This window comes from Ooceraea biroi, chromosome 1 (genome assembly GCF_003672135.1).
Source record: "Ooceraea biroi isolate clonal line C1 chromosome 1, Obir_v5.4, whole genome shotgun sequence".
Classification (NCBI taxonomy): Eukaryota; Metazoa; Arthropoda; class Insecta; order Hymenoptera; family Formicidae; genus Ooceraea; species Ooceraea biroi.
This window is the reverse complement of record NC_039506.1, coordinates 9,690,624-9,715,992: the sequence shown is the minus strand read 5'-3', so window position 1 is coordinate 9,715,992 and position 25,369 is coordinate 9,690,624. Positions and strand designations below refer to the sequence as shown.

Below are 25,369 nucleotides of genomic sequence, written 5' to 3'. Positions count from 1 at the left end.
TGTTTGAGACGAACAGCGAACTGCCGTGGGCGGCGTGGGCGTTCACCAGGTGGCTGTTCAAGGTGAACTCGCAGGCGAAGATCGACCTCAGTACGTTCGATCGATGAACCTCGATCAACGTCGCCGCGGGCGTAGCAAAGAGAACACGAGTTGCGAATGGATCGACAGACTGGCGTCGACGCGACATGCGCTGGGATGATCCAAATTTGGTTAGACTTTAAACGCGTTAGACGCAAAATTTGACTGACTATATAAGGAAGCGAATTAATAAGAACATCTTTTTGAAATAAAAATGATGTCTTTACACTATATTGACACATCCATAGAATTAATGATATGAATGCTATATCATTATCAATCCTTTTGCTACAGCAGTGTTGATCAAATATCTTTTATGGAGCACTTCATATCTTTTATGGACAATGTAGGCCACTATAATCAGCTTTAGGAATAAAAAGACTGATTATATTATCAAATAAAATAAGGGAAGAGAAATGCAAGAAGCGTGGCTCGAAGAGGGTCAAGTGAGCGGACCTGAAGAGAGAGATTCATATAATTTTGCCCGGGACGTTCGCCAAAAAATGGCTGCGTGTATCGAATTCAGAATTAATGTTGCATCGCGTGCGTCTCGCAGGATCTCACTGCTCGCGGCAAGCGGATTGACAAGCGGAGCGAGAAGTGAGACGATGAAGCTAAGTCCGCCTGGGCGACGAGCGGAAACTTCATCCGTCGCGACTTTACTTCGCGATGCCGACATCCGTGGCGCGAGTAATCGAGGCGCGCGATCTCTCGGCGCGAGATGGGAGATGAGTTTACGCGGACGAACGGACGACGCGCGATGACCGGTTCTGCCTTGAGGTCTTTGCTCCTCTTCTTAATCTTCCTCTGATGACCGTTCCTATCTCCCTTCTCTCTGCTGTCTCCTTTCCCTCGTTATCGCCGTCTTTCTCTTCTTCTTTCTCTTTCTCTCTGTCTCTTCTCCTTCAGTTTCTTCCGAGTGTAAACCTGGGCGTTGCTCTCTAAACCGCTCGCGAGCTGATGGCGTCGAAAAGAAAGACGATCTCGTACCTCGCCGGACAAAAGGGATCCGAGAAAGTAAACGGCGATCGAGTGGCCACCATCTGATGATTCTCGCGCGAGGAAAAATCTTGCGATGTTTACTCTTCTCCTTTACTTTTGCTTATCTCCGCTTATCCATTCTGTCTGGACAACTGAACTGACAGCAACTACTTGCTTTGATGAAATAAAATCGGACGTTTCAATTTACACGTTTTACATGCAGCAAAAGCGTATGTCAAGTTTTCATTTTGGAAAATAAACATTTACTGAGAAAAGGCTATTAACAACCCCTTAACGAGGCACACTGCAGTCTTTACGCTGCTTAACTATACATATTTAAATAATGACGAGCTTTATGAATATGTGTATCCGTTACGCTCGAGGAAAATCACGTATAGGAGCACTTAAAGTAATAGAAGAAACCTCGTTGTTGTTTTAAAAAAGCAGGCTAAGAATACGCGTATTGTCTAAATAACACCAATCTGCAGAAACCTCGATGTTTAACAAAGGCTCATACTAGCAAACATAACGTGTTCCCAGTCAACAACCGTGAACGTACTTTGCTATAATTTCGTCATCAAACGCACCACTTTTACGTCATGACATGGCATACACATGCGTAACAAGAGATTCTACGGTTACACTTGATTCTCGCGGAGAAAGCAGAACAAAACGATGATGGGTTCCGAGCGTTAAAAATTACGTTATCATCTTCTCGGGAATCGTGCGTGCAATAATGTACGTTAATCACATAAATATTTTTCCTCTCGGAAGTATATCTACAAACATTACTGCGTGCGCACAACGTGTTTTTATATCAAATTAAATACGATTTCAACATCAATAACTATTATTTTATTACGTGTCAATGTATAGTCATTATAATAATAAGTTTGAAATTTTATGAAACGATAGGAATCTCACAAATCTCTATTGTAGTTACAGGTATTTATTGTTTTTAATTCCACATTTTTCTAAATATGCAAATATCAATGCCGCATTTCGATGATTTTGTGTGTGCGTTGTGCTGCTTACGAAGCATCAGATGCATCGAGGTCGCGGCTCATTAATAATTGATTGCATGCTGCAGATTCCCGGCGACTTCCGCCCGTTCCGTGTCGGAATATACAGCGCTGCTAATTGATGCCGCATTTTCGATTTAAAGTAGCTCGGAGCTGCTAAAACGATTTTACCCGCGGTAATATAATTTCCTCTACTGCGAGTGCCGATCGTAATTACGATTATGATAATGATTGCGCGATGACGGAATATCATAAGTGATGCTACACGTGTTGCAATTCCTACGCAATACGTGGGTACTCGCGCGAAAGTTATGCACGCGCGCGATAAGTTTAGCGTAATATTTATAGTTCCATGAGTGAAGTTAACATGTGCGAAGATAGCGCATACGCATGCTGGTTTCCGCGATAAAAAAATTATTGTACAACATAATTTCAGTGATTACAGCGCGAAATAATCGGGTAGCGCATCGCGCAAACGATCATCTGAATAATTTAGGCGTAATCTTTACTTCGTTCCTCGTAACCGAGGCGCGTTGTATCATCAAGGTTGCTCGTATTAATTGCCAAGCATTGCCTGTCAACGGCACAAGTCTTAAAATGTTTGCAGGCTACATTGATTTTTATGCGAGCGTTGCGAAACAGGTCAGAGGCGGGAGAATTATTAACGTGAAACGTATACAGATCACAATATTATTGAATCATAAAGAAATCTTAAAAATTCATAAATAAATTTTAAAGATAATAATTTAAACGAATCATCTACTTTTTTCCGGCGTAGCTGTTTAATATAATAAGTTAAAACAATAGAGTAAGCAAAGAACATGATTCTATTAGTAACGCTAGCAGTTTACATTGCTATACTGTTTATAGATAATATTATAATATAATTATTAGTTGGCTAATATTCCATAGAGAAAAAGTTTTAACTTAAGAAATTTTTAATAGTAATATTTAATTAATAATATTTTTTAAAAATAAAATTTCTTAAAAAGTATTACATTTCCACATAAAATACTTTATGAGTATTAATTTGTTATATATTATCCATTGTGGACACTGTACTACCAGACAATCGTAAAAATCATTAGATTTAGTAACTTTGAATTTTCAGAGAAGATAAATTATTACTATCTGAAGAAATCTGGCACGATATTTCGAATATTTATGAGTCAATAATATCGTAAGATACCGGACACCGGGACTTGTGTCACCTATAGCTGCATCATCGACACACTTTCAACTCGGCGCCATATATTTATGAGGAAGTCGCGGTGATATGTTGACGATGAATTAATTGTGCTAATGATGTCACCCGGCGGAAACGTGAGCCGGTGAAATATCTCAACGATGACACACATTCACGAGTATCGAGTATCGATCGAGGAATCGCGGAAGATATATGTGAGCAGAGAAAAAAGATTCGCTCGCCGACCTTTCCTCTTTCACGACGACTTTGCGGTAGATCCGACCGGTCCGGAACGATTGGTCAGCTATATGAAACCAGTAGCGAGAATCGGTTAGAAAGCCCGAACGTTCCTTCGCGTGCCAATATACGCAAGAAGCGTACGCGCAACACATGCCTATCCGCTGATTTCCATTAGAAAACACCGGCTGGGTACCCCTCAAATCTCGCTCGGCCGAACATACGCGTGTCTTGCTTTGTTCGTGTAAACCGTTTGTTTTCTTTGTAATAGAAAGCGTTGTCGGATCGGAAAACAGAAAAAATTGAAAATTACCAGATAACGTACACTGTGGTTGATATTACCAATAAACAGGAAATAATATATATGAGAAATATATGAAAATAAAAAGAGGACGAGGAAAGTATCTGTTTTACATAAATTGAAAGTTCCTCAATAAGACAAAAATGTAAAACGCATTTGTATGCCTTATGATTTAATCATCAGTTTGTGCATACTAATTTCCGCGTGCAATTTTTTTAACACTCTTTATCTGTTATTTTATTTATGGTGCCATTTAAATATGAACATACACACATCTTACATAATTTATCCACATAAATATTTATGAAATTGCTACTGTGATATCTATCGTCAGTTTGATTAATTCACAAAAAATTCATGAGGAATGCAACGGTGAACTTTCGCGAAGGATTTCAATAAGTGTTTCTCCGAGTGTCTCTGCGACTCGGCTCGAAGACTTTGGATCCCAAAAGAAATCAGGCAGCACCGAGATATTTGGTCGGCCCGATCGTGTGTGCTGGACGTGCGTGTCGCACGTACGCGAGTCACGCACATTCAGCACGAGAGTGTACTGAGCGCGAGTACAGGCTCCGATACTTTCACTCGGCAAGTAGTCGGTATCGCTGGTTGCCAGCAATGGATCGGAGGTCAGTGCACCGGTGACCACAGTCCACACTCGTATCCGCGAACGTGAAACGGCCGCAAAAGGCATACCGATAATCCCGAGCGTGGATGCTCGCGGACAAATCGTTAAATTAATGGCCGAGTTACGGAAAAATTAATTGCATCAGGGGTGTCGTGAAGTTATGCTGTCTCATAAAGACTCAGATCAGATGAGGGATGATTAATTATGTTGAATATCTACGACGAGTTTGCAATCGATGAAATGTCTTTTGAGATTAACATTTTTGTGAGGAAAAGTAAACTTTAGAAATTGAGTTTTAAGCCTTTCGCTGTGTATAGCTGAATAGTAGGTGAATAGCGATTAATGAAGATGACAATGTGGATTTTGCTGGCATTTTGCATCTGAGTGATGGAATCGCGTTCTTTACTTACTGCATTGTCTTAGCTCATTACTTTAAAAATTTAACTTTCCAAGCATACTAATAAAATAGGATTTACGCGAGAACAATTTATTTAAATTTATATTTCACCCACAGGCTATTTCACGGATGACTACTATTGCTGACGTTGAAAGCGAAGAAATGATATAGTTAATATTTTTTGTCCGTTTCCATATTTTGTTTTTATATTATTTTTATAGCCGCAGGTGTCGGTGATTGTTCGGACACACCGTGATGGCCATCAGAAACAAAATGGATTAAAAATGTTCTAATAGATAGCTACGAATCGATTTTGCTCGCTCGCCTCGATATCATTAGGATCTCGCTGTTCACGTGCACGTAAAATTACGAGTCATCGTGCATGATAGATTCGCTAAGCGGTTGAATTACTTCTCGATCGTAGCTTTCTACGCGGAGAGAGATACGCCGAACTTACGTAAGGGAAAATAGATCGAGATCTAGCAGACCAATCGCGTGACGTGCGCATGTATGAAAGGTTGTTGATCGGAAAACGGAACTCATAATTACGAGCAGAAAAATACTCGTAACGATATCGCGAAACGCGCAGCAGAACTTGTCTGGTTAGTGATACTCAGCAACGCGATCGTCATTGATCAGCGAACATTGCGTAGCTGTTTCTAAGAAACACGCTTTCGATTTTTAATCTTTACGTTCCCTGTTTTTGTACTTTTATTAGAAGAATTTCTCACACTTGATAAATGGAACCATCAGATGAATTCTTTCAATCGACAATTTTTTATAGAAAGGAAAGCAATTTAGGTGATGTTTCATCATCAGATCGCGCAATCTTCTAAAGGAAGCTGCCGCCAGTAGGATGTTATCACGCATGTCGTAATAGCGGAAGACGATCGATGTTTGTGACGTAGGTGATTGCTGATGGAACGTGACAATGATGTTGCGCGTGTGACTGCGTTAGACTCCGTTAGGCAAACGGAAGTGCATCAACGCCGGTAACGTGCTCTGAACTGTTGAGTCACAAAGTGACAACGGTAGACCTGCAAGCAGCACAATGTTGCCACCTTCGGTAGAAGGTGCGGTGACCTCTCCGCGGGGAAGACTCGGCGGTTCTCCACGTTACCGACGTTTGCCAACACCGTTTGTTAATTAGCTTGCAATTAGCGGCGACGACGTGCCTTTCAGATCTGTATCGAACAGATTGCAGCAATTGTGACGAGAGATTAGCGATAAGGTGTCACATCTGATGGAACTTTGATCAATCGTTCAGCAATCAACATGACGGTCTCGTCAATAGATGATTGATCACGTGGCTGATGAACTTCTGCAGATCAATCTCTTGCAAATTACGGGAGAAAAGAACGAGCGAGTCGGCCGTGCTACCGATCCAATTTGCGCGTGATCGCGATCTTTTTCTGCAGGTGTTACGTATATTTTCCTTGAGAAAATACTCAGGCAACTGCCGCGATCGTGCGTGTGAATGGTTACGGTTTCCAGATCAACTTGAACACGCGCAAACCGCACGCGTAATAATAAAGGAGAGGCGTCGACGACGTTTGGAACGAGGCAGCTAGCTATGCGGGCCCCGTTATCCCGGGAATGCTAATTCCCGCGGGAACGGCACATGCAAGAAAGATAATATCGTCTATTCCCTTGATCCTCCTCCGACAAGTCCGCCGAGAATCTCCGTGACCTTCTTCTTATTCCTCTCTAGCACTCGCGTCTTTTCCTCCACTCGCGTTTTGTATAGGTCACGAATGATTTCCCGTAAAATGCCAATTACATTACGGTTCCCATATAAAAAGCTTCGTTATCGTTACGAGATGATTGCGATACCAGCGACTACGAAACAGTAATGAAATCGTGTTTGCATACAAGATTGCTTCAAGTACTTTTATGCTTTGATTTCAGTGGATTCGAATACGCAAATTTAATACTTTTACGAGACTTCTCAAGAAACTTTGTTTCCATTGCAAATTACAGATACCACACTAGACATAATAATTGTTGCGAAATATAAGCAAGATCGTAAAAGGATAGTAGCTAATAACATACGGCATTAAATTACGGGGTTTAAATTTCTTATAAATGAATAAGTATGTTATTAATATTGAAGGTAATAACTGACAGATTTCATTAAAAATTTCTTTCCGCGAGATGCATTTAAAAGTCATTAAGTTAGACGCCATTAATTACGATGTATCACTGTCATGCTTAGATATCTTAAATCTTGTTACGAGTGAGTTATTACGAATGCGTACACTGGGTAGTGACAGGAAAATCACATTAAACATTTCCTTACACATATAACATGGACATGTAACATGGAATGTTGAATAATTATAAAAATGTCTGGATTGGAAAAATGTTTGCGAATCAGTGATCGCAATATATCATCATGTTTAGCTATCAATTCACTAAAGATTGATTCGATGAAAGCGGTGGTCCCATAATAGCGTGACATAGTGTATGGTGTCAGTGTCAGGAGGTTGTAGGTGAGGAAAAATCCGACCGCTTTCCCTCATCCAGCCAAGTGGCCAGCGATTAAGAAAGTCTACACCGCGTTTTCTCCATGATACTAATGCAGCAGTGTGAGAAAGCACCGATCGATCTTGCCGTCATGATAAGCTCGTGACTGATGAACGATCGCAATTTCATTATGATTAATGCACGCCATTTATTAGGGGAGATCGACAATTATTTTTTCCGTTCATTTACGCATTTTCAATATCATTCTTTATTCCCACGTTTTAAATGATCTAAGCGTTAAACATGAGAATCAAGCGCGAATCGAGCTCTTTACTGAACTTGATTTATTCTTCTCGACAACGCATTCTCATTATGAAATATTACGTTACATCATAAAGTATGTACAAACGATAGAAATACTTAAATCGTTATTTATTGACGACTATTAAATCGTTATTTATTGACTAAATATTTTCTTAAAGTGTTTTTTATTTCCTGCACTGTTAAAGTTATATTTTTAGCGATACATAAAACTTTTGCTGATTTCATTTAAACATGAGCATAAAATAATTTTGTTGCAACTTTAATTATTTTCAGGCTTCACGGCTCTTACGAGGCACTCAAATATGGTACATTATTGGATGGCTTGTCCGATCTCACGGGTGGTATTACCGAAAGTATCGCGATTCGCCAGGACCCCACGGCCTGTGGACGAGCGCTGTCGAAACTTTTGGACATGACGTCTCTCATCACTTGTACAGTAAACAATAATCAACAGCAACAGGTAGAAGATAGCTCAAAGATGAAGCACGGATTTATTTGAACATTTCGCTCACGCGTGTCGTATTTTTGTCGCAGATACGTGCCAGCACTGAGAAACTCGCTAATGGCATACAAATGGGGATCAATTACAGATTGTATGCGATTGAGAGGGTGAGTATATCAAGAACAATTGTATTCTGCATTTTTCATACACGTAAATTATAGGGATAATATAAGAACAGCAAAAGATACTTAATATATTCACTGCCATGACGGTCATTGGTGACTAGCTCTGATTGTGAGCCTTCCGCTTAGGCCATAACGGTCACTGACCAACATGTAATAAATGTGTTAATCATATTAATTTTGATATTTTTAATTATAATATTGAATAATATTATAACACGCAATTACTCTTACATTTTTGCAAGATAATGACTGTTTTATAATAATGAAAATGCATAACAGACAAAGTGCATTTCTAAACAAAGTAATATTTTTATTTATTATCAGAATAATTATAGAGACATTATTACGGTAAATCTTAATAATCAGTTGACGTGAACGAAAAGTTAGCTATGATAAATTACGTGGTTATGGAGAATGTGCTAAGGGAACTGTTGCTTATGGTAGGTGGAAACTTTTGGCGGGGAAGCAGTGCAATTAGTAAAATTAAGGAATCCCCTCGGACCTGGTGGAGAATATGTGGGTGCCTGGGCAAGAGGCGGTCTCGAGTGGGACGAAGTACCTGTGGTAGAAAGGGAACGGTTAGCTGTAAGAAATATGGCTGAAGGAGAATTTTGGTGAGTGGACAAAACTTGATACCATGCAATTTACAATGCGTTGCAAAAATGGCGTAATGCTAGAAAATCGGAGATCAGGCTCGCGAAAGTCAAAATAATTCGCGTCGCGGTTTGATCGAGCATTATAAGTTGCAACAAAACCTTAGGTTTAAATGTCATTGAGTTTCACGATTAATATGCAATTTGAATTCGCGTCTAACGTGTAACTCCGCCAAAGTTTGCCACCAGCAAATTTTCTGACTGCATGCTGTTAATTCCAGGATATCGTACTCCGATTTCGTTAAGACATTCACTCATCTGGAAGTTGTGCATTTGGATGCCGAAACTTCGCGAGACGAACCGTCATTACACAGTAAGCACACTTGGCAAATGAAGTTGTATCAAGGAAGCTGGAGAAGAGGCGTCACCGCAGGTGGATGTCGAAATAATCAAGGTGCGATTATTACGTCGCTCGTAATATTAAATCCTAACATTTCATCGAGAGAATACACGTTTAGTTTTATATTAAATACAAAAATCAATTCTACACAATTGAGAGATCGGGAATTTTAGTCTACTTTATTATTTGCTGAAAATTCAATTAAATTATGTATATTACAGATGCATTTTCCTTTGCAGAGACCTTTCATATAAACCCGCAGTTGCATCTTATCCTGAGCGAGATGGAGGAGGTAATCGTGTCGCTAAATCAGCATTCCATCATGGAGCCGAAAGTAAGAAAGCTTATGTTCACCAAAATAGTATGCCCAACACGTATCTTATCACGTTGGCTTATCGGACTTTCGCCGTTTTAAGGTGATCGGTTTCACTGCGTACACGTTGCCGAAGAACAGCACCGAGTCGATAAATAAACAGTTCTTCAAGAAGAACAAGTCCTTAGTTAATTCGCAATACACAAATAGCCGGCAGGTGAGCCACAGGTGTCAGCTCGAGCAAGGTGGTTACTTGCTCGTACCTACGACCTTCGAACCGACTCAAGAAACGAGTTTCACGTTACGAGTCTACAGCAGTAAGCCTCTAAAACTCAAGTAGGTATATATGTGCATTTACCGAGATGTCGTACATATTTGCGCACGCGCGCGCTCAAACGGCACAAAGGATCGTATGGCTGTCTCTTAGCCGGGATTTAATGCGCGGCATACATTAAACCGCGCGAGAATGCATTATGCGACTTGTCCGCCTTCAACTACAGTTTTTAACATCTTTCCCCTCGGTCGTATTTCAAGGGATGCGTCAAGTAATTGCCTCCACCCTCTCAAAGTACTTCCTTTCGTCAAGGAGAAGCAATGCACGAAAATTTCATCTACGGAATGATTTGCTGCTTTCTGAGCATTGTCAGATTGTCGACCTTTAATCTCTTCTTTCTCTTTGCACATGTGTGCGATTATATTGTATGACAGATTAATTTCCTACTAAACTTAATGAAAATTCACATAATGTATTATTCAATGCTTCAGATTACTCGACACTCCTCCGTCGTTGATGAAATCAGCAATAGTGAAAGCACCTCCCCTCGAAGGAAAGGGTTTCTCTCAATATGAAGCCGTATTTCTACAACTCGCCGACGAGCACAGAACCGTTAACGCTTTTGAGTTGCAGGAGCTTTTAGAAGCCTGTTTACCGAATGGTACGACATGGCATTTCTCCGTCGTAGAATATAGTATATAGAAACCCAAGTATATAGCCTTGCCAAGTAAAATATGCTAAAACGATGTATAGTGATAATTTAAATACCTGTTCTCTCTTTAATTTCCAGACTACATCAAAAGTTGTGCCTGCATGGAGGTCTGCCGACAAGTAGTACTCACGATGGATGTATCCTTGCAATAAAAAAAATTGAATATATATTAATTTCTGATATTTTTCAACGCTAACGTTGAATATGTTGAGAGTTGACCGAGAGTGACTTCTCGTTTAAATAATTTAGCTTAGATTTTTTTAAATTATTAAATAATCAAATAATTATTAAATAATTAAGAAGTATTCTTTTAATGAAAATTCAAAGAGAATATTTCTTCGCGTGGTAAGTAAAATGATATGCTATAGTTTCCTTACATTTTCCGCGTCGATAAATAGAGTTCCGGGAGCGGCCGGTTGAAGTTCAACGACTTCAAGGATCTTATGTGCAGTTTAAAGTACTGGCAAGCAGCTTTTAAGAACCACACGAAGGAAAAGACGGGAATACTCAAGGCGGAAAGGCTACGCGACGCTCTGCTGGAAGTTGGTACGTAAAACGGAACTGATGCGCAACGTTATGCAGCAAACACGTTATTTCGTCTTTAATCGAGGCCTTTATTTTTAGGTTTCCAATTAAATACGGACGTATTATCCATTCTGATTCTCCGATACATGAGGAAGGATGGAACACTCCGATTCGGCGACTTTGTTTCGGCGATATTACATCTGAGCGACGCGTTTGGTACGTTTACACAAGCTAATTCTCACACAAGCATTCCCAAATAATTTATATTAACTGTATTTTCTTCTATTTTCACCTAGGCATATTCGAGAGCAAGGATCCTTTGCAGAACGGGACAATAAAATTAAGTTTGTCGGAGGTACATGAACTTTTTATCAGTTTGAGTATGATATTTGCTTTTAAATTATCAATCGCTTATCTAGGAATATTAAATGAATTTTTTTGCAGTGGCTAAGATCATCCCTGATGTGCTGAACCGTCAGTCTACGTGAATCGTGTACCTTGAGTCGTCTGTATATAACATTCTTTTCATTCGGATATTAGACGTAAGCTTTAGCCATATTAACGATTAGCGATCGCGTGTGCCCATCTATTTACACTTTGTAAAAATGATATCATCGTCCGTTTTTTTTACTTTATCGCTAATCATCATTTCCTTATGTAATTACTGCATACACAAGATTAAGGAGCTATGTATAATATATCGTTTGTGTACGGATAACCGCACTGGATAATAAACTTAAGTTTATTTTACATAGTTCCTGCATACTTTTTGTCATATATCGATGCACATATGTGACTTGTAAGTTTAATAAACCATGAATACCCAATGTATAATCGAGTAGAGATGATTCGATGTCCTCGTTTACCTAATAATGTAAAAACATTAGATTATTTATAATAGAATTGATGATCTCAGTATTTTAGAAGCAGGAGAAAGTATTTGAAACTTAAATTGATTTATTGCATTAAATATATCAGCTTGGATACGCGAGGTACGCGTCAGGAGGGAGGGAAACATTGAGCAAAGTACAATAGAAACATTTATTCATAGAATTCGTTCGAGAGATACAACGGAACTTTTGATATCCTAGAATTTATCGCCTACTCCGAAAGGCGGAGTGGCGTATAATCCGCGCAAACTGATTAACTTGTCTTCGAGTCGTCGACTCGGTACTTACGCTCACAGTTCGGATCGAGGGTTTATCCTGCGCGAATTATATAATAAGTGCACACGAGACACAGATAGGTAGACGGCGATATGTGAAAATTACCAGGAACAAGTCGACGCGAAAGCGATTCGCTCGGTCGTTCCAAGCAACTCCCAAATGTCCCGTCGAAGACTTTAGATGATGATCTTTCTGATCAAGGAGACTGTTGGGCGCGCTTAGCGATAGATCGCAACCCCGATATAATGAGTCGAAAAACACGTACGTATCAATTATGCCCTCATCGACACCTGTCACTGCAAGCAACATATTAATTTTGTATGTACGTGACTCTCGATTTGTTAATCTGGCGAACGCAACTCCCCAGCGTTATCACGCAAGCGAAATTCGTGCAAAACTAGAATGACCTCTTTTTTTAATGTTTTGTAGCTTGATATGTGCATGTGTGAGTTTAATACACTAGAGAAGTTGGACAACACCCGGAGGTCTTTCGTTTCACCGGCGATTTCGATCATTTAAAAGTATAGCGATCAGAGATTTTAGCATCTGAATATTTTCTAAACAAACATTAAAAGTAATAGCGTTAGTCGATGCCCTAAATTATGTTCATGAATTATATACTATTTTTTAATTATATAATATTATATAATAAATTATAATTATAAAAGTATAAAGATTATAGTAATTATAATCTTCATTATATAACAACTCATAATTATAAAAGAATAAAGAAACAGTCAAACATTTCAGTGTTAAATGATATTTCTACTAATTAATAATAGAACCTATTTTGAGATCATGTATGAAATGAATATTCTTAATTATAAAAAAATTGCAATTTCAAACATCATAAATTATTTTATAAAAAATGTTAGTAATATTAAAGTTTCATGAAAAGTCTAAGTGGATCCTATAAAGTATATTACGGCGCGATTGGTTGGACAGAGTCGAGTTTCAGGATTAAGTCATGACAAATAAAAAAATACCTATAAACGCGAGAGAGATCTCAAAGTTTCTATCATTAATGAGCATCATGTACGCTGCTCGTAGAAACACGACGTCGATTCTTCCTTCTGCAAATACTTACTTCCTTTAGCGGAGCACGTGCTTTCGTTGGTGCAGTAAAGGAAAGGAAGACGTTCAAAGGTATATAGCCGAGGTTCATAGCTTCACACACATATTACGATCGTTCCCAAGAAAGGAAGACATCGAAGTTTAGAAACAGTCTCGTGCATCGGTGCAGTGACGCTTTTTTTTCATGCGAATACTGGATGGCGCGTTTCGCTTTCTGCTTTAGATATTTATACGATCGTGAAGATGCTTACAGCAAGATAGTAAGGGATCTTAAAGTAACGACCAGCCTGTTAACAATCCGTTGGGATCTTATTGAGTAGAAAAGTCTGTCTGTGTATTATGGGTAGTATATGGCGACGAGCAGATTATCTTGCGTGTAAGGGTAACGATTTATGAATCTACAATTCTTGCAGCTAAAGCTGACTATAGTCGACGAAAGGCGACTTTAAGCTTAAGCTCGGTATCGCACTTAAAGAGAATCATCTCCAGGCAGATGGTTTTCCTCAGTCCGGCTATTACCCACACACCTGATTTTTACATGTACTGAACTTTATGTTAAAGCTTGGCTGATAATTTTATTATACCTATTTATAGACAACGTAATCCTTCATTGCTTCTTAAAGTATCTCGCAGACGCAGCTTCGCTTAAAGGAAACGGTAATCACTGCTCGTCGCCTTTATGAGACAGGTATCGAGGTAGGTTTATTTTGAGCCTTCGCAAATGTTGACGTTCAATTGAGCTTTCGCACGAGGTTCGAAGAACTTTCGCGGGCCTATAGTGATCGAGAGATAATTGAATTTTCGCTTCGAGTCGGCGCTCCCGTGCCCATTTGCATGACACGATCGTTCCGCAAATGTAAGATTGTTTCGCAGGTTGTCAAGCAGTGCGTATAATCGATCGATCAGATTTCCGTGACCCTTTGCACGGCATTAATGTCCAGAGCGCACTTGCCGGCTGTGTCCGGCGAATCCGTAAGATATTGCTCATACGGCGTAATCCCCGCTGTCCTCATGTCGTCCCTCACACGTTCCACCTGGGCCAACAATATTAATATATTAATTGTCATAGAAATATTAACGTTGTAGTATTCTATGAAACCATTTTAACATTAAAAAGAAGTTTAGAAAAATGTTGAATGATTTTTAATGAGGACGTGGATGATTCAATGATGATTTAGCCCGATTCTTTACGTTTACTGGGGACTGTTACAAGCTTGCAGCGTTACAGAAGAAATACTTTAAAGTATAGTAAAGAACAGAAGAAAAACTTTAAAGTATACTCTGACTTTTGAAATATACTATCGCCCATTTGTCTACTTCATAAGATTATTATAAAACGGATTCATTTAATATTTTACAGTGGCAATAACGATTGTCGCGCGATAGGAGAACAGAAATTTTTTATGTCGGCTTCGGGTTTCTCGCTCATCAAGTATTTAAAAGGTGGAATTTATGGATACGGACGGAGAAGTTATATGGTCGCGCGGTCGTGAAGGCAAAGTAACATGCAGCGGTATTATGACGGTATTAAGACCCATCGAGGTGCACTGCGCCATGTATACGTGTATGTACAACTGCACCTCAGACCCTAATGGGCTCTAACCTGCTTGAGGACCCGCAATAAATTCAAGCCGGCGACTTTCTTCAGGTCGAGCACGTTCCACTTGCCGCTGCGGAGAAGTTCGGCGAATAGTTCAGGATACTTCGACACGTCTTCGAGACCACGGGGAGTTCTACGGAGGGAAAGACATTTCACGCATAATTAGAAATTAGTCGCAGCTCTTAACAGCCTGTTTACCAGAACTTGACGAGAAAGATCGCGCGCGAGACAAAGTTCAGTCAAGATTAATCGATCAGGCAATGCGCTCTGCGAAGTCTGTGAATTGTTAACGCTGTAGCGCCGATAATTGAATTGCCGCTCAAGCGGAATTGCTGGGGCGTTAAATCACATGCAAATCAGATCGCGGCGCAAAAACCGCACATGGCGCTATATTATTCCAAAAATTATCGTTAATTAATTATCCGCGCGTCGATTTATCTCGTGTCCGACTCGTACTTGTTGATGCCGTCGAAATCCCCGCCGACTCCGATATGGTCCACGCCAATTAGGTTCCTAATGTAATATATGTGCTCGGCCACGTCCGAGACGCTGGCTTGGGGCCCACACTTGACGAAATAATTGTAGAACGTGACCATCACCAGTCCGCCGTTATCAGCCTGAAACAGAGAACACGCTGATGTATGTAGAACGGCGCACGTTTCAACGTTCTCTACGAACGTGCTTTGCAGCAGCGACGCGCAGGCAAATTTTCGCAGCCCGGTTTCACCGTCGGGAAATGTAACACATAATTTTCCGTCAGTGCACAGAGGTAACTGTATCCCAACCCGTGTGCCTTTGCCTCGAAAACGAAATGTACAATTCTGTGAACGACAGTGAGATCGATAGAATCGACGAGCGCCAGAAGGGACTTCGTTATCGTGGTAGCACATTCGCCAAGACTCGGCGCCGTTAATTTTCGACCCTGATAATTCGCCTCTTAACGAGCTGCAGCCCGAGCCGAGCGCTCCTTTAATGGAGCACAAAACTCGACAATAGCGAGGAAGCGCCGCCGGTAAATGTTTCGGGCCGCTATCGGAACTCCGGCCGCCGCCTCCGGGATAATTATCTGTCCGCGAAAGAAGAGGTGCTAGACGCAGGAAGCGGAAAGGGTTTTATCTTCGTCACGTCGTATTGTCCCTTCTTGTATCACGAATAGTCCACTTTCACATTTACGAAACGCGAATTTTGCCGCAGGCGGATCGATTTCCGCAAAGGTCGTTTTTGAGCTAAAAGGTCGTAATATATCGAAGCACGAACGTTTTGTACTAACGGGATCGTTGTGATCATATTTTTGTGCTTTTGGTAGTTTTTAGATTGTGATTAATGCATTTTTTGCAGTCTTTTCCTTTAAAATTGAAAGCAAACATGTTAAAGTAATTTTTGAAATCTGGAAATATTCTCTGTATAGTATTCCTCTATTTTAACATCTTTTTTCGAATTATATCTTAAATTTTATAGAAAATTTATACAGAAGTAATAAAGGAATTAACGGAGACAGAGAATATTATTATACATTTAATTTTAACGATTATAAAAATTTCTGTGTACTTACCAATTGTTTAAGAATGTCGTCGGGCACATTCCTGGAGGAATTACAAATAGCGAATGCCGAGGAATGTGAAAAAATGAGCGGCGCTTTACTGACTCTTAAAGCATCCCTCATAGTCGATCTCGAGGTGTGGCTGAGGTCTATCAGCATTCCGAGCCTATTCATTTCTTGAACTACTGCTTTGCCGAATACTGACAGGCCTCCACCTGAATGATGCATTATTATATATGTTTTATCTTTTATAAAATTAATTTAGTAAAAGATTCGTGATATTATAATCTCTTAAATTAATTGATTATATAATATAATACAATATTATGCTCATTATGTTGTCTATATTACTAATGTTTAATCATGTCTGCTTAAAATGGCAAAACATTCTAATACATTTCAAATAAAATTAGATACACATTTCATGAGCAAGAGATTATTTTAAATTAAAAGTAAGGATATATTTTAAAGTTTTATCCAACTATAATATCCTAAATTGCAATTTTTATTTATGAGATAAGTTGATAAATCTCGTTAATTCGGCTGCTTAGTTTAAGGAGGCTGTTTATTGGAAACTTGCATCTAATTACCTTTTTCACCGTCGTCTTCCACCGACGAACTTTGCGCCCACGGCGTGTTGCAGGTGTGTGTCAGCGTGAGGTACCGTACACCCAACTGGTAGAGCGTTCTTAAAACGGCTAAACTACTCCCTAGACTATGTCCACCTTCCACCCCGATCAGGGACGCTATCCTGCCCCTCCCATGAGCTTCCAAAATCTCTAAAACCGAGAAATATAGTTGAATACAATCGTTGTTTTTCGATCGCGCCAAATTAATTTCGAGAAGTTTTGTCAACGTTCCGTTCATTGCGGCGAGCTGCACTTACCCCTCGACGATGCAGCAAACTGCATGTGCTGGGAGTATTTTTCTATGAGCCTCTTAATGAGGTCCACCTGCTCTAGAGTCAGCTGCACTGCGTTGAGATACTGAGACTCGCATGGTACGTAAGCTGCCCAGAACTAAATGAGAAAAAGAAGAAATAATTATATACAAACGTTGAAAACGCTCGTGTGTTAAGAAAAATTACCATTTGCATATCGCAAACAAGAAATCTCAAGAAGAGTGAAACAAATACCGAGATATTACGTTATATGTATAACATATAGTATTTCTTAACATATGCAAACTGCAAAATGAAACTTGAAGCTATCATTAGATAATGTCTTCACTACGAAACGAAAGAACGCGAGCTAAAATTCATCATAGCTCATGCTTGCGAGAATGATTGTTTTATCTCTTGAATTTCCATTCGGCTTTTCGCGTAATTGTTTTGTTTTGGAAAAAAATGTTTCCTCTCATTATCCACGGCGCGTTACAGAATACCGTGCGCACAAATACGATATTATTTCGAACATAAATCTTATTAGAAAAAGACGCAAAAAAGATGCAGCGCATGCTAGTTATTATTTATTATTTTACTTTTAATCCCACTGTGCGCGCGCGCAAGGCAGAAAAATATTTCCCTTTAAATCACTATCATCTATGCGCAGTGTACGTGTGCATGCAAGCATGACACGCGCTTAATGCTTGCATCATTCTGACCTAACGAGCTCTTGAGTGCTCGTATGCGACGATAATCGATGCATTCAATCCGTCATGCTCATAATATCGCCAACACCCGAAACATGCCTAGCTGCCTCTAGTGGTTTTGGGAAAATGCCCAAATTTCATTTTGCATATAACGTAACTCGTTTTTAAATTACGCGGATTAACGCCGGAATTCATGTTACAAAAAATAATTAAACCCGAGGTGTTTCAAACTCGTTAAAAGCTCGGCTTTTAACAATTGGCTTTTATCGTAACCATATATTTTACAGCATTAATTTAAATCCTCTACGTGTTCAATGTCAAATATTAAAAAGGAATAAATAATGTTGCTCAAAAAACTCTTTTTAAATACATATGTGTATGTATTTATCCTTTAAAGATTGCCTCAGATTCAATATTTTAATTAATCAAAATTATATGAACACGCAAATGAAACTTAATACGTGGGTGTCGGTGCATATATTTCAATCAATTTATAGTATAATAGTATAATATTATAATTAATAAAATATGCTAAATTAATATTTAAGTATAATTTGAAACAATTTGTATTATTTCTACTGGACGAGATAATTCTCGAGAGCGCGTTTGCGATACGTGATTGCTGTAAATTCATATCTTCCAATTCCAATTACCTGACCACCGACCATTCCCTGTCGCAGTCTGACCAGATCGGTCTGGCTCCAAGCGCTCTTGCTCCAGGGCGCGACTTGGCGCAGATCCTTGTCGAAATCAAAGTCCGCCAGCTGGTTGTGGACGAAGTTTCGGATGTTCCACGGTAAGTCATTGTGGCCATCGATCAAAGGCACCTCGGAAAGAACCTGCCGAACGGTTTCCAATCGTTCACGTGGCGACGTCAGGAGCGCGAGCTCCCCATCCGCCGGACGTGGCCCGACTTTGCCCACCCAGGTGCCAATCGACAGTATAATCACGCTTGCTGTCCATACACCACTCTGGCCGCCACTCTGCAATAAAGCACAGTCGGCAATGCAATGAATTAATCTTCATTATCCTGATTGTGCTTATCGGATAAATAGATGAATAATCATTTGTATGAAGAATGAACTTCCTAAATAGCTTCCTTCATTCGAAAAGTGTATGTAGATTTTGTATTGATCAAAGTAAAAAAATTAGATGCGTATACTTGTGCGAAAATTCTTACTGAGATTTATTTTTAATTATATTAAACATATATTTATACATATATTACATTTAGATATTGCATTTAGATATATTACATTTAGATCTATAATAGATAATTTAATAATAATAGCCGTATTAGCTAGAAAATGTGATAGCACATGCTAATTATTTGCGAAAAAATATTCATAAACTAAAGTGCCACGTATTTTTTGATATCTTTTAAAATATTATATAGCAAGTGCTTTAAGTTTCTATAGTCGTGTAAAAGTGGATTTCCACTCCGACGTGTAGATGTATACTTTTATTATATAAAAGTTCTCTTCAAAGAGAATCTTAGATATATTGATGAAAGAAATTGCCGAGTAAACAGATAAAAAAGGAGCTAATATTGGAAACTTTTATTTAATAAAATTTAGTAAAAGTTTTTCTCGAGCATACTTAGCACGGTATTGAAATTTAATGAATTGCTCTCGCGGGATTATGCTGCGTAACAAAGATAGAGGGAAACAATGCAAAGAAAAAATAGCACAACGCTCAGTGCACAGAGCTTCATCTCATGCCATTTCCGCACCTCGCATCCTTTTGAACTCAAACCTGAAGCCAGAACCAGTCATGTTCTCGAGAAACAGACATATGGCTTTGACTGGGATTATAAATTATTAAGCTGCTCATCCAAGCGCGATGTCGGTGGATGTTTGCGTGTCACCCCGATTTGCAATTCAGAGAACGAAACAGTGAATTATTTCTCGAGCAAGGTATCAAAGCTGCCAGCTGCTCACTTTCCGGGGTTCTCTCCTTTACCAGCCAGACGGCTTGCAAATACGAAGGAAAACTGTGCACGATGGCCGTGGTTTAATCTTCACCACGAGTAATCCGTACGACACGGTGCGGTGCACTTCCGTGTGTTACCGGATTATGCGGAAAAACCATGCAGATGGAGCGTGTTTCTCTGTTCCGTGCATTACGTTCACGAGCTTGTTCATCGAAAGAAGAAACTCACCCGCGCGTCTCCAGCGTTAATTCTTTGGAAAAATATCAGACGCTCTCCAACGATGATTGATTGCCGGAAGCGAACTCATTCGTCATGCTGCATTTCTGCCGGAAATACATTCATACTCCCGATTTAGCGCCGTTGAGAAGCGCTAAAAAATTCATTTCCGAGCAATCATCTTGAATCAAACCCGTTAATCACGAGCAAAGATAACGCGAGCTTTTTCGCTCTTGTCGCCACTCCTATATCTCTGGATTTTACGCGACGGGATTGGGAACGCTTCGAGTCGTGGCAGAAAATGTTCACCGCGAGAGAGCACCGGGAGATTCGTGTACAAGAGGGATTAGCTCAGCTCGCCGCTACCCGTGTACAAAAGAACGAGAATTACTTGAGTGTTGAGCAATGTCGTTTAACTGTGTCCACTGTCCGACCAAACGGCGACCAGCGCTACTCGTTGACCGCAGGAATGCGGTCTGTTCATACTCGGCTGACCATACACAGCGCACCGGCTGAACTCCGAGAGAAAGAGAACGAGAGAGAGAACCTCAACGTTATTTGAACTTCCGGCGGTCTTGCGGAAATATTTGCCACGCTACTTTCGTTGGCAATAATTATTAAGAAATTTACTGCCATCGTATCGCATTTCCATGATATTTCTCTGATGTCACGCGATACGTAGCTCGTATTGCTTTTTCACTGAGAACAAATACAGATAATTAAGAATTTGAGACTTTTGCGCTGCAAGCCGAAACTAATAGATAAAGATGATCTTGCCATTTATTTGATTGACGAGAGAGATTTGAGAGAAGCAATAAATTAAGAAACATTTTATTACTGCTTCGTGGAAAAATGTCTTCTATCTAGATTAACAACTTTTTGAAATGTGATTTACGGTAGAAAATAATCTCTTATGATTAACAGCTTTTTTTTTAGGAAGACGTCAAAATTCTAATTTTGTGTGATGCGAAAACTTTGTTGGAGTATCGATCGATAACTACCAAGCAGTACAACGTGATCTTCGACAAAGGGCTTTTTCTCGTCTCTCGCGAATTTAATGGAGCAGGCGAAATGTCAAAATGAGATATAAATCTACTATGACGCAATCCACCGTACGATGATTAATGAATAGAAAGTGATTTAGTGCCACGTGAACGATATTGTTGAAACCTTACGCCCACGCCGCTTCGAACGATTATACGACGCTCGTTCGATTCTATAGACGAGTGATATTGAACCGAATCTATTCAGAGACGTTGCTGAATAGTAACGTTACAGTCGTCGCACGCGACACACTTAGCTTCCGCCATTAACGAGCCGATATTGCTTTTATCCGCCTGTGAAATGAATGTTCATAATCTCGTATGCGATCTCGTACATTCTATCCGTTTCTCCTTACAGCGGAAAATTCGCGTAATAGTTCTTGTGTAAATATTTCCTCTTATTTTCCGTTTATTTTCCGGATTGAATCATAGCTGATCATAGTTGGTAGAAATTTTTCAAATCTACAAAAAGAAAGACACGAGAGTTTCAAAACGACCGTTCGTAGTACCGTTCGGGAGCTTATCTCTCTTTCTACAAACGCATGTTCCACCTGTAACAATATAACGGACGTTTCGAAAATTGAGAGTACACGATCGATAGTGTAAATATAGAAAAGCGCCAGGCTGGCTGGTACACATTTATCGTTGCGAGTTATCCGAAAGAAACAGTCATCGGCGAAAGTTCGCATTAAGCATTGCCTGCCACAACTGCACTTTCATTAGAAAAGTAGAAAATACATTTTGCATGGGCTTAGAGACTGCCGTTAATATCCTTGAGCATAAAAGCGGAGGTACGAGGGCGAAAAGAGAAGCGGAAACAACAGGGAAAGTCTCGAACTGGCTTGCATCCAAATGTCGGCTCGTAATAAAAGACCGTATTAAAGAGCATGGTCGAGGCGAGCCAGCCACTCTGAATGCGTTCCGAGGACGCGTGCAACGATGTTTTCGATTCAATCTAATCGAATTATTTACCAGGTCGCCTGATTCCGTTGCTGGTTATTGCCATGGCAATACCGTCGCTGAACAGAATCGTTCGGAAAGAATTTCACTTAATCAATGTAATACAAATTATTTATATAAGATTAAATAATTCTTGCTATTTGTTGTGATAAGCAATTATTTCCTTTTGATTAAATAGTTCTTGCTGTTTGTTGTGATAAGCAATTATTTCCTTTTGATTTCCGCGTTAATGAGAGCTATTATAGTAGTTTAATGCGTACATGTCGCTTTGTCGTACATACACATACACACAGTTGCGCCATTTCATTCCTCCTGTATGAATGGATAATTTGATCGCATCCACCCTGTGGAATGAGAGAGGCCGCAAAGGATTAAATTGGGCGGTCAGAGCGATTCGATATTCTGCGCGCGTACGCAGCGTCACGATATTGCCCATTTCATAATTAACGCGTCAATTTGCCGATCTACACCACTCGGGCGTGAAAAAGCGACGTGCCCAATCTTAGTCACGGGCCGAATTTTAACAGCAATCCTGTCAAAACCGAAACAGGTGCAAACAGCGCGTTAAGCCCTGAACGGATGATTATGTGACTCGTGATTGCTATGAGCGCTGCATTCAACTCTTGTACATTGTTCATATATGTTGAAAAAGTAACTTTATTACATGTATGTTGAAAAAATAGCTTTATTTATTTCCTCTTTAAATTTTTATAATTATAATAATATTACTATTAAATTCTCCTTTTAAAATATATTAAATCTAATTGGGGCAAACGTAGAATGGCAAAAATATGCGTGCACTCTCGGTGCACGAATTAAATATAAAAATAGTCGACCCTGGCGTGCGCCACAATGTGAAAAATAATAGACACGCTCACATGAATTTCTCGTAACAATCGTAAGCATGACACGGGTACATGATGAGCGCAACTTTAGCTTACACGTGGGCGCAATAATCGCGCGTTACGCATAGGGAGCGTCGTTACATTCGTTATTCAAGTGCTTGAACTACATATCTGAGCTTCGAAGGAGGTCACATGAGGCAAACCAGGTTTCGCGGTACTTTCAGGTTTCACTAGGGATATCCTGCGAGAGAGAGAGAGAGAAAGAGAGAGAGAGAGAGAGAGAGAGAGAGAGAGAGAGTAAGCAGGCGAAGGAAGAGCGAGAAGAGAAGCAAGGGAAAAATTATAATACTTTTTAGCTGCGCTTCCCCCGAGGACATTGTAACGTTTGAAATTGCACGGCGGTAGCGCGCGCGCACAAGAGAGTCCACAGCCGTTGTTGGTGAACTCGAAAAAATTGTAAAAAAACAAATAGAGACCCTCGATCTCTCTTCCCAGCATCCAGTTCAACGGAACCATCTCGCCGAGGCTCCGCGGCCGCAGGAAAGAAAAATTACTTCGAGATGTTCTTCCAAAGACGTCGTTCCGCCTGAACAGCGGCATGCATTTTAACGCGCCGGGAATTTATATGGCACGGGTGCGACGGAATTTGCAAAATTCCTGCCATATGTCTCCCTTGCGAAATTATGTACGCGCGAGAGGTCCGACTCCGCATTTGACCAAAATATTTTGATGAATGAATTTTGAACATGCACATCGCGTGTGAAAAAGGATGCATGTGTTTGTATAGATTATTATTACGTGCTATTATATAAATATAATCGCATAAATATTATTAATAACCGAACTATGTCGCAAATTGAAGTCCTCATCCCTACATTACAATCCCTATATTACTTAATTAAAATTACACGATTGAAACGGATATGCATCCAATCGTAAGCACGATGCTATCTAGAAATATTTTAAATACAGAAATTGTTATAATATTCGATTAATAATGCGTTATATAAAATTACTTGCATTGATGTTGTCGCGCCGAAGATTGGAGATGACACGCGATCTCGCTCAAGATAGCACTAAAGGTTGTTAATGCTTTGTTATATTGAAATTTGTGATTGCACTTTCAAGAATAGATAACATTGGTTATATACAAGAAAAATTTAATATTTTGACTTATGAGGTGAAATTTTTATTAGAAATTATAATTGTATCACGTACTCTAAACTTCTAAAGAATCACTGAAAACATTTCAGTGACGTGTATAAAAATCTTTTTCGTTCTGTTCTCCTTCACGGGATGTCCTTCAGATCTTTTTTTAGAATTTTCAATCAAATGATTTTTCAGATAGAGCGGATGCACATAAGTGGAAATTCAGGAGCAAATGCGCGAACGTGAGGCAACTGAATCGGAAATTCCACGGTCGCAATTCACGTTACGTGACTGGCCGTAATATTTCATGGAAATTTCTCTAGGGGATAGGAGAGAGGTGAAGATGGCGACCAATGGTCAGAGAAATGATTCATATGCTCCGGGAGCATTGAATTTCGCACGAGAGCATCAGCGATTAGGCGCGAAAGCTTCATACGTATCTGACCGGAATACTCTTTCGCTTTCATCGCAAGAACGATACCCGAATTCCATTTGCATTTGTTCTTCAACTATAAAAATTAATAATTCACTTGGAACACCCAAGTTTTTTGTTTATTATCGGTATATTTAAAAAAATGTGACTAAAGAGCGTCACAGTTGTAATTTTCTAACGTGTCCGAGTGCACGCAGCTCGGATGTAATTTGCGCGCATTACACATGTAAGCAAGCAGCGTCACAGTGGCAATATTCCTATCAAACTCTGACGCTTGTCATGGGAACGCAGGCATAACGTCACGCTGATCCGCCACGAGGATGTTTTATGATTCTAATATGACGGAAAAGTGTCAAAACGCGAGCGCGACATCACAAATAAATTACATCGCGCGCGGTAATACGATCAAGTCAGCGAGTGGATTTGCGCGGAATAACGGCACGTATTTTCGCGAGGCGATCTTTAGCACTCTGGGAAAGAGCGAATGCGATTTTCGCGCTGTTTCTGTCGCTGAGGGAGAATCGACGAACGGCGCAAATGGATGGGATCGCGCGCAATCCGGAAAAGCATCGGCCGCGGAAGCTCCTGTGACGCGGCGTAGTCCTGCGAGAAAACATCGAGACAAAGGGTTGGAGGAATCCGTTCGCGCGGACGTTCCTTTTATTCCATTTGGACCGTTTCCTTTTTCTCGTTTTGTCATGACGTGTTTTGATTCCCGGGTATGCGCGTCGAATTGCAACTCCCTAGATTGCGCCCGCT

General features: G+C 40.0%; 2 protein-coding genes across 3 annotated transcripts in view; one reads left to right on the top strand and one right to left on the bottom strand.

Annotated features, from left to right (window-relative positions):
- Window positions 1-11,892, top strand: part of LOC105279961 (calpain-C) — a 29,617-nt gene extending 17,725 nt beyond the window's left edge. For both annotated transcript variants that reach the window (XM_011340082.3, XM_026972813.1), the window contains exons 5-16: window positions 7,891-8,077; window positions 8,152-8,226; window positions 8,689-8,858; window positions 9,119-9,291; window positions 9,477-9,571; window positions 9,654-9,886; window positions 10,316-10,485; window positions 10,615-10,673; window positions 10,935-11,082; window positions 11,161-11,277; window positions 11,358-11,416; window positions 11,506-11,892. In XM_011340082.3, the coding sequence (XP_011338384.2) occupies window positions 7,891-8,077; window positions 8,152-8,226; window positions 8,689-8,858; window positions 9,119-9,291; window positions 9,477-9,571; window positions 9,654-9,886; window positions 10,316-10,485; window positions 10,615-10,673; window positions 10,935-11,082; window positions 11,161-11,277; window positions 11,358-11,416; window positions 11,506-11,532 (1,513 nt within the window). In that variant the 3' untranslated portion in view covers window positions 11,533-11,892. The remainder of the gene's footprint in view (window positions 1-7,890; window positions 8,078-8,151; window positions 8,227-8,688; window positions 8,859-9,118; window positions 9,292-9,476; window positions 9,572-9,653; window positions 9,887-10,315; window positions 10,486-10,614; window positions 10,674-10,934; window positions 11,083-11,160; window positions 11,278-11,357; window positions 11,417-11,505) is intronic.
- Window positions 11,893-12,088: 196 nt separating this feature from the next.
- Window positions 12,089-25,369, bottom strand: part of LOC105279966 (dipeptidase 1-like) — a 95,105-nt gene continuing 81,824 nt past the window's right edge. The window contains exons 2-8 of the mRNA XM_011340095.2: window positions 18,685-19,014; window positions 17,328-17,460; window positions 17,032-17,220; window positions 16,454-16,656; window positions 15,358-15,518; window positions 14,905-15,034; window positions 12,089-14,335 (exon numbers count right to left, since the gene is read on the bottom strand). Of these exons, the coding sequence (XP_011338397.1) occupies window positions 14,204-14,335; window positions 14,905-15,034; window positions 15,358-15,518; window positions 16,454-16,656; window positions 17,032-17,220; window positions 17,328-17,460; window positions 18,685-19,014 (1,278 nt within the window). The 3' untranslated portion in view covers window positions 12,089-14,203. The remainder of the gene's footprint in view (window positions 14,336-14,904; window positions 15,035-15,357; window positions 15,519-16,453; window positions 16,657-17,031; window positions 17,221-17,327; window positions 17,461-18,684; window positions 19,015-25,369) is intronic.